This window comes from Ictidomys tridecemlineatus, unplaced genomic scaffold, assembly GCF_052094955.1.
Source record: "Ictidomys tridecemlineatus isolate mIctTri1 unplaced genomic scaffold, mIctTri1.hap1 Scaffold_67, whole genome shotgun sequence".
Classification (NCBI taxonomy): domain Eukaryota; kingdom Metazoa; phylum Chordata; class Mammalia; order Rodentia; family Sciuridae; genus Ictidomys; species Ictidomys tridecemlineatus.
The window spans coordinates 601,172-611,770 of NW_027524711.1; the positions used below are offsets into that span (position 1 = coordinate 601,172).

At 32.8% G+C, this 10,599-nt stretch overlaps 1 protein-coding gene across 1 annotated transcript; it reads right to left on the reverse strand.

The window, feature by feature from the left end:
* Positions 1 to 466: 466 nt before the first annotated feature.
* Positions 467 to 4,626, reverse strand: LOC144374399 (cytochrome P450 3A12-like). The gene is made up of 3 exons (XM_078037246.1): positions 4,579 to 4,626; positions 3,379 to 3,445; positions 467 to 1,036 (listed from the first exon to the last, which is right to left on the reverse strand). The coding sequence occupies exons 1-3, from the start codon at positions 4,609 to 4,611 to the stop codon at positions 792 to 794; spliced, it is 345 nt and encodes a 114-aa protein (XP_077893372.1). The 5' UTR covers positions 4,612 to 4,626; the 3' UTR covers positions 467 to 791.
* Positions 4,627 to 10,599: the final 5,973 nt, after the last annotated feature.

Genomic DNA, 10,599 nt, shown 5'->3' on the forward strand with positions numbered 1-10,599 from the left:
AGCTAACGTAAACAGGAAAAAACCCTAAAATTATTAAAAAAGATAAGCACTTAAAATAAGAGAGTGGTCAAGTGGCAGAAAGGTTTATAGATTACTGATAAATAAAATAAAAAACAGTTCAAAATCAAATGAAATGTGATAGCATTTCAGTCCTTAAAAACTACACATTTAAATATAAATGTCCATACTGACATTTATCACATTAATGATAGATAGGGCTTATCTTGATGTTCTAGGGCCTTAAATGGCTATAGTCATTTATTTTTTCTAATGTTTGTTTTTACCACTTTGTAAAAAACTTCTTAAAATTTTCTTACAACAAGAAAACTTTAAAATCACATGTATGCCATCTGCACTAAAAGACCTCAGGATATGTGTGAAACAGCATATTATGGGTTGATTTCCTTTCTCAGGAGCCCTGTACCTTTCAGGGTAGAACTTTTCAGGTTCTGGCCAGTACGTGGAGTTTTGATGAAGACTATATATTGGTATAGCCACGTTAGTTCCTTTGGGAATGTGCACCCCATTGAGTTCAACATCTTTTTTACAGACTCTCACAATTATCTCAATAATTGGATATAATCTGAGAGTTTCATTCACCACCATGTCCAGATACTTCATCTCAAATAGTACATCTTATGTAACAGGTGCCTGGAAGAAAGAAATTTTTGTAAATTAAGATTTGGAAATGACTTAAAACTCTGTTGACACAGTACACTGATGTTTTCAGAGCTCCTCAAATAACTCATATTGGTAAAATACCATAGCATTTACAAAGCATTTAATAACCATCATGATTTTAGAACTGCCCAATGGCAAACTGAGATGCCCAGAGATTTTAACTCTCTTCTCCCCTCCAGGTGCCATTCACTCATCTTATTGGGAAAAGTCTCATCAATCTCCTGCTGAAGCTTCTTCTGGACATCAGGGTGGGTGGCCAGTAGATACATGATAAATGAAAGAGTGGTGCTAGTGGTTTCATAGCCAGCCAAGATAAAGATAATAGATTGGGCTGCAATCTCCAGATCAGATAGACCTAAAAGGAGAGGAAAGACAATTTGGTCTAAGCAGGTTCATGCACACTTTACAGTTTACATGAAGATAAATCAGAATAATGATCCAAAATCCCATGAGGAAAAACTGAAAGAGCAATTCATAATGTTCCTCATTCTGCCACCACCCCACCACGAACACAACTGGGTGATTTCAAGGGACAGTATGGATGTCAAACAAACAGTATTTTTCAACTGTGCCTTGCATATCATGAAAGTTGTTTAGCTATAAATAGTGGGTAGCACTATTCCCCTGGGGAAAAAAATAAACTTACTCTATCTAGAATGTAGGTTGAAGAACTTTGAAAGCATTTGCAATACTGGCATCTTTGCAGGAAAAATAAAGGCCATGATTGACAGAAATATACTAAGCCACAGAGAAATTTTTCTGCACAAACTGTGGTCCATGGACCAGCAGCATGGACATCTTCAAGGAGCTTATTAGAAACACAGAGTCTCAAGCTTCGCTCTAGAGCTACAAAATTTGAATCTGAACTTTCATGAGATGTGGTCAACCCTGTGCACAAATTAGCCTAAGAATCATCAGGTAATAGAAGTCCTGGGGCACCAGTCTTAAAATTTGATGACCTCAGGGTGTGTAGAAACTATACAGAGAAAAAAAAATCTCTGAAGAGTAGTGATTAACCAGAGTCTAATGAGTGGTATTAAAATCACACAAGAAAGAATATGTTGATACAGGGTATTAGGCAGAAGCCATAGGACGATGAGGTTAAGTGAGTGGAATTAACATTGCTTATCAATCTTGAGCTGAATGTCATCTTTCCTAGTACACATCCCCTCTATTTGCTGAACTTCATAATCATCAAACGGCCTTTGTGATAGAAGGTGTTGTTTCTCTTGACTTTTCTCCTGAAAAGTCACATTCAAGTATTCATCTCATTGATTAGAGAAATGATTAGAATTTATTGATACTCGAATACCTGAAATAAACATGGTATACATTCCAACCATGTAATTCATAACAAAAAATAATGCAAAATAAGTGTGAGAAACATCTACATGGAATTCTAGCTTACAGAAGCTTTCTATGATGCTATTGTGGGAAATCTCAAATCGAGTTTTCCCCACTACTTGTATAAACCCAATGATACTGAAATGAAATTGGATTATAAACTTAAGTTACAACTGTTCAGTACAATCTGGTAGCCACTAACCATATGTGTCTATCTAAATTTAAATTTAAATGAATTAAATCTAAATAACAATAGAAAGTACACTTCTTCAGTAACATTACCTACATGCCAAAAGCTCCATAGCCACGTGTCCAGTGCAAGAACCCTTAAGTTAATGTGTCCAAAACCCTTATGTTAACCTATGAACTTAGGGGTAAGGTGACTTATCTGTGATGGTTCATTGATTATGGAAAATATATCATTTTGGTGAAGGATATTTGTAATTAGGAAAACATATGAATTTAGAGAAAAAAATGGATAAGGGCAATCTCTACACCTTCTTCTCAGTTTTGTTATGAAACTAAAACTGCTATAAAATATAGTCAATTTTAACAATCAAAATATAAGATGAGGAAGAGGGGAGGGAGAAGGAACAGAAGGAGAAGGGAGAAGTTGTTAAAAGACTTAAGCCCAAGAGAATTTGACCATAAAAATAAAAAATGATACCAAGAGAATAAATCCATAGTATATAACATCATACTGACATAAATAAGAATGGAACTCTCTTACAATCTAATACCAACTCATAAATGTAGGTAGATGATAGAATGATAAAAATAGCAGTTTTTAAACATCATAATTCAAATGCTTTATATCAAAAATCATTCATGTATGATAAAACTAGTTGGTGAAAGTATGCTGAGGAATAGGAAGTTTACACAGTATAAGAGGTTTCCCCCACAACATTCTTATGAATTACATGGGAAAAAGTTAATCTTAATATCAGGTGAAGCTAGTGAACACATTTTCACCCAGTACTGCCATTGACCCTCACCACTACTGGGACAGTGAACCTCCTGATTGTATGTACAAATGCAAATATCCAGGCAGAGGTTCTGATTCAGTGCATCTAAATGAAGCTTCGAATCAGCATTTGTTCTGATGTCAATGGAAAAAAGACAACAGACTAACTTCATGACTGAAATGCTTTCTCCTAGTTTCCCTTCAATTTTTGAGCCTTGTTACACCTGTATGATTCTAGACAGTACATGTGGGCACCATTTGCAAAATCAAAATGTGTATCTTCCTGCAATTTGGTGAAAATTTATTTTCTCTAGAAAACATGTATATTTTCAGGATAACTTGCTTATTTGAATTTCCCTGTCAATGGACCATGAAACATTCTTGGTTACCTTGGTAGGGCTCCTTGTCTTGGGAATTCTGGGAATTAATCATTAACTGGAGAAAATCAATGCAGTTCTGGAAGCAGAAATGAAAATGGAAATGACAAAATCAGTCATAAAGTCAGAAGTACATCTGGAATGTAGCATTTCACCTCCCTTCTTAGAATGTGGGTCCTTTAAGTCCAGAAGTCTGGCTAGGGTTGCACAAACCACCAGTGAACAAAACATGCATGTATAAACCATGGAAAACAAGATATTTTTCTGAGAGAAATCCAGCTATGGTGTCCAATATCTGTGGTCCTTTCTCTCCCTAATGCTGGGTTTGTCTCCTTTTCCTGTTACACCTGCTTGCCCAGAAAGTGGTCCTGGACTTAAATTCTTTTAGTTTGCCTTCATTCTTATTCAATGGCCACACTGAATACACTTGGTAGTTTCAAAGATGATTAGTAGCTTTTGTTTGTGTATCATCAAATTCTCCACCCATTAGGCACATGATTCAATCTTCAGTCACACTTGGGTATGGCTGTCCTGCCTCCCTGACCTGGAGACATTCTTGTGCTGACCTCCAGGCAAAGCAGAAAGCAAAGCTGGTTAGCATATCACGTTGATGGTCATGAAGAGCACAGCCTGATTGTGGACAGGAAAAGAGTCAGATTTAACATACACATACTTCACCAGGTACCCAATAGGACCTTCCTTTGAAGAATGTGCCAACTAAGATGTAAAGGGCTTGGAATTGTAATGATTGTTCACCAGTTTAAGATTTGGGGAATACTTTTTAACAGTAAAATCATTTTGAAATAGGATTTTTATTTTGACAGTTTACTGAATGGGAGGGAAATGATAAGGTTTTTATTTGAATGATATTTTTTCAAGATATAACATCATGTCTATTATTGTATCAAACATTGTCAATCTTACTCATTATCAGTTTGCCTTTTTAAAATTTGCTCTTCATTCTAACCAAAATGTAAAAATTCTCCAGTGCAAATCTTAAAGTATTCCATCAACTTTAAAAAATGCACAGAGAGGGACTAAGGAATGAAGCTCAGTGATTCAGTATTTGCCTAGTATATATGGGGCCTTGAATTCAATCCCCAGCACCACTTACAAAATTACATGTACATTTGTATATGCACAATTCAGATGTACACAGCAAATAAATGATCAGAAAGCGAACATTGTCATGTCACCACCACCAGGTTTTACCTTTTCTTTATTTTCTAGGCGTTTTTGTTTCATCCTTATTACAGCATTTTTTTTAAAAAATCCAGAACAATTTTTGAAAACCTGTAGACACTTTATGCTTGAAACACTGGTCTAAAGAATGGAAATATCACTAGAAAGAAAGTGAAAGAAAAAATAAAGAGAAACCTTGATAAAAAGGCAACATCCCAGGAGCATTGATCATTTTCTAAAAAATACAGAAGAGAAAAATCATCAGTTTTCTCCACCAGAAGCTATTTCCTCTGTGGCCAGTACCTGGTGTCTGGTTCATGGCTGAGCAAGGGTACTTCATACATGGGGTTGCAGCCACCATAGCAGGGGATCAGTGGCCCCTTCAATGCCACAGGACTGAGCAAAGAAAGAGGATTACATTCCCTGGCCCCTTACCCTTTTGTATATTGGAATAGGGTCTCTGGGTAAACCAGTTCATAATCTGTGCTATATTTAATTATGCATTCAAGGAAAAGTTGGCATGATAGGTACAATTTGGCCTATGTTCCTCAGCTGTCAAGAAATGAAACCAGAAATCAATAACAGATGGAAAATCAGGAAACTCATACCAAAGTGGAAATTAACCATAAAACTTCCAGATACAGCTGTCAAGCATCAATGATGGTATCTTGAGGCAACTAGAAGTTGTTTTTTGGTTAATTAAGGTGAAGACATGTTATATCACACTTAGGAGAAGTTGCAAAAGCAGTGCTCATAAACATATAGCTACAGATGTATAAATTTTATTAAAAAATAAAATTAAATCATAAAATGGTGAAAGGGGGAAATTAAACAAAAAGCAAGCATAAGGAAGAAAATCATAAAAACCCAAGTTGAAACAAATGAAATAGAAAAGAAATAAAATTGATGAAAACAAAACGTGTCTATAAGTCACCTTACTGCTTTGAAAATATCATAAAAATCGCCAAACCATTAGCCAGATTGACCAAGAAATACAAAGAGATAACAGTTTCATATGATGATATTTCCTCTCAGTATGTACTAGAAGTGGGCATCTGGATCAGAATGTATATCTGGTGAAGGTGATCCCCCACTCACTGTCTTGACAGGGTCACAGTGAGAAAAAGTTTTGGCAAAGCCGCTCTCCCACTTCCTTGACAGGGTCACAGTGAGGATGAATGCTGGCAAAGCCATGCTGGTTGGTGGGTAACCAAAACCATGAGACCTTTTTTTATGTAATTGGGACTTTGCATTATCATGCTTATGTTTCTCACAGGAGGTATGAGTATGTTAAATGCCAAACAAATTAAATTTCAGATGGCTAGAACAGAACAGGTAGTTCATGCCTTGGAAGCTGTTCTGCTACCCACCCCTCAGCATATCAAGGACAAAGTAGAAGGCTATTCTTCTATCTTAGTACATTGTGGACAAACCTAATATCAGACAACAATCATCCTCTGAAAAACAAACTCTTTGAGAACTAGTGCACATTAACTGAAAAACAAACACTTTGAGAACTAGTGTACCTTGACTGAGTTACAAATTCTTTGAGAACTAGTGTACCTTGACTGAGAAACAAAGAAACTCTTTGAGAAAGCAGCTCAACCAGTTTTATGAGAATAAATTTAGGAATCAATTAAAATAGCTTTATAAGACACAGTTTTAGAATAATGTTATAAATATTATTTTATTTAGATTTTTAAGTTTAGAAATTCTTAAGTCTTTAGTTGTATAGGTTTCTGATATGCTTTAAGGATGACTCATAAACTTTAAGATATTTTAAATATAAGATTTAAAGGGACTTTTTTAGATGGGAATTTTAGATTAAAAATAAAGTACAAGTGTACTTTAGGGTAATGATTAGTTAGGAGAATTAGAGTCTGGTTAGGTAGTTTGGCATTAGTTAATAAAAAAATAAAATATCTTGGTAAAAATAGTAAATCTTGGGAAAATCTGAAGGAAGTAAATTGGTGACATGTTTTATTTATGATTCTGTACTTTGATGATTGTATGGCTGGGGGTCATATCCTGGAAGAATGTAGATCAGTGTGCTCTCAATCATGGTTAAGAAAATGTCATGTCTTGGAAAAGTTTTAAATTATATAATCAATGATGTATTGTGAATCTATAATGATGAGAAAAATTGTAATAAAAAGGGGACCCAAAAAAAGCAGCTTTAGCTCTCTCTCTCTCTCTCTCTCTGAAGATTGCTCAAACGGAACGACTCCTGTCTCATCATTTCGCCGACACCACTCCTCCTTCAGGACTCCCTGGACCCCGCCGGGGCTGGTCCCCAGCATATATGTATTTTTGTTTATTTTGGGTATCTTCACATTTTTTTCCAGAATAGTGTACATTTCCACCTACAATATATAAGAAAACTGTTTCTCCTAATCTAGCCAGCATTTGTTATTTTTTAATTCATTCTTTCTTTTTTTGATAATGGTCATTCTAACCAGGGTGAGATGATGTCTTATTGTAGTTTTGATTTGCATTTCTATGACACCAAATTATTTTGAATAGTTTTTCATGTATTTTTATGTCATTTGTGTTTTTTCTTTTGAGAAATAACTATTTAGAGTGTTTGCCTATTTTTAAACTGAATTACTTGGAGATTTTGATTGTTAGGTTTTTAAAACTTAGTTATATTATGTATCATTTATAAATGAAATACTCAATAGATATATAAAACCTATTTTATATTAATCTATTTTTATCTATATGATTGGAACATCTGTACATCCATATTTATTCCTATATTATTCTGAAAATCTGAGATGTGAATTAAATCTAGGACTCCATTAATGAATGGATAAAGAAAGTGATATATAATATGTATATAAATATATATATATACATATATATTTATTATATATTATAATATAAATTTATGTATTTATAATATAATAAAATATATATACACACATATACATATGTGCCCAATAGATCATTCATTCATAAAGAAGAATAAAATCTTGTATTTTGTTGCAAAAAGTAGATAGAATTAGAAAACATTCAGCTTATGAACTAAACTAGATACATCAATACAAGTACCACATGTTCTTTCTCATATGTGAAAGGTAAAATATTTGACCTGAATATATAATAGTGATTATTAAAGGTTGGGAAGGTTTATGGCAGAAGGTATATAAAGAAAGTCTGTATTTCATTTGTGTATGCTGTGTATATGTGTTGAGACATCATATGAAACCCCATTTATTTCCATAACACATACATGTTAATTAAAAAATAAAATAAATATTAAGAAAGAAATGAATAAAATTAATAGCATGAGAAATACAAGGAGAAATTATTACTAACAGTGGAGAAGGATTATGAGAGAATTCTTACAATTTGATTGTTCACATATTTTAATGCACAAAATCCTTAAAGACATAAGCTATAGAAATTGATTGAGAATTAAATATGCAACCTGAATAAACTTGAAAAATGTAACATGATTGTGTTAGTAGTAGAAATTATTCATAGTAGATTCTATGAAATAAAGAACTAATATCAATTATTCACAAACACTTCCAAAATTAAAAGAGCATTTCTAAAATGAAATAAATATATTTTAGAATAAAATATATTCTAAAAGGCCAGTATTACCCTAATACTAAAACCAAGCAAAGACAACACAGGAAGAGGTTGTGTAATACACCAAATCCATAAAATAAAAAGTCAACATAAGAGGATTATTTCAATTGATGCAGAAAAAAAACATTTGATAAAAACCAAATCCAACCCTTCCCCTGGAAAAATAATCCTCAAAACCATTCTTTCGTGATAAAACACTCAGCACATTGGACTAAGATAAAATTTTGTAAACCTGATAAAAGATATTTATGAAAACTTATAGCTTAATAATTTAATATTTTCACCCCAAATCAAGAACGTGACAAGAATCCCTCTCTCATCACTTCTCTGGGAGTACTGTAAGTAATAACAAGTTCACCAGCATTTCATGATGTACAATCAGTAAACTAAAATAAACTGTATTTCTATACACTGTAACAAACAACCCAAAAGAAAAACTAAGAATTGAAAAAATAATTTTTATAATGTCATTAAAAAGAATAAAATACTTAGGAATCAATTTAACAAAAGTGCAAAACAAGCACACTAATAACTACAAAATACTCTTGAAATACAAGAAAGAGGATCTACATGACTAGAAAAAAACATCTCAGGTTTTTGTATCAGAAAACTTAATATTGTCCAAATGGCAATAGTATTGAAATTGATTTGCAGATCCTAATGAATTTGAAACAGAATCTTAGCTGGCTTCTTTGAGGAATTGGCAAGTTGATTTAAAATTCACATAGAATTCAAAGGGACACAGAATAGCTAAAATGATGTTGAAAGATGAGATTAAAGTTGTAGGACTCACATTTCTTGATTTCAAAACCTACTCCAAAGCAAAAATAAAATGTGGTCCTGGAAGATGGGTAAACATATATATAAATGGAATAGGATTTAGAGTCCATAAATTAACCCACATGTCTATGGCTCATGGAAGTTTGAGAAAGATGCCATGGCCATTGAATGTGGCAGACACTCTTCAAAAAATGGTGCTGGGACAACTACATAGACACATGCAAAAGAATAACATGTTGTCCTCACCTGTCCCTGAATGTAAACTTAAATTAAAATGGTTGGGCAACCTTAATATCAGAGCTAAACTACAATTTTTAGTAGTAGACCATAAAAAGTGTCTAAGTCCATATGGTCTCAATCGATTCTTAGATTTGATACTTAGACAAATAATAAAAGGAAATGACATAAATCACACATCATTTGAATGTAAGTTTCCAAAACCTGTTGAGTTTTTAACGTTTATATAAATGGCATCAAATTTCATGCATCTACTGTAAATTGCTCTCTTTTGAGATCACTACAGCTTTGAGATTAATACATTTAAGATTTAAAAATTCTGCTCATTCATTCATGACAGGAATAAACTGCAAAAAAACTAAAAACTTTGTGCTTCAAAGGACACTATAAAAAAAGTAAAAAGATATCTATAGAACAGGACAAACAAGTTACAAATCATAATCTGGTAAAAGACTGTGTAAAGAATATATGAAGAAGTATTTTTTTCAATTGAATTATTTAAAAATTATTTTTTATTTTATTTTTAATTTGTTACAATTATTTATACATGACAGTAGAATGCATTTTGACACATTGTACACAAATGAAGCACACGATTTTTTTTTTCCTCTGGTACATGGTACTGACTCACACCAGTAAAATTCTTAAGCCTCAAAACAAAAAACAAATGCTTCAGGTAATTGTGGGCAAAAGATATTGATAGACATTCTTTAAAATAGTGAATCTGACTTACCTTTTATATGTATAGATGAATACATCATAGTAAATCTCCACATCATATACCTCCACAAGCCTGGCATCCTAATTAGAATAAGGTATACTTTATGTTTTTATAAATACGTCATTCATATCTAATAAGAACAAATAAAAAAGTGATTAACATTGCTTGTTATCAGAAAACAAAAGGAAAATGCAAATCAAAACCACAAAAGATGCCATCTCAAATCCACTATAATGTCTAAAATAAGAGATGGAAACAGGAAGTTTTAGAAAATAAGTGAAGTAATTGAAACACTCATACATTTTTGGTAACATTATTAAATGGTACAGCTATTATGAAAAACACTGACAGAAGTACTTTGTAAGGCAGCAATTTCACTCCTGAGTATACACTCAGATGAAATTGAAAATTAGAGTTCACAAACAAGTTTCATACTAATGTTCATAACATCATCATTCACAATCGCCAAAAGGTGTAAATAACACATATGTCCATCAACTGATGAAAGGATAACTAAATTGTGCTATGTCTATACAATGTAATCTTATTTGGCCATAAACATGAAGTATTGATATATATTTCACTTGAAAACAAAATACTAAGTGATACATTTTGAATCACAAAATACCACATATTACATGTCTCCATTTTTTATAATGTATACATTATATGAAAAGCTACAGAAACAGAAAATAGAGTAGTTTTGTTTCAGG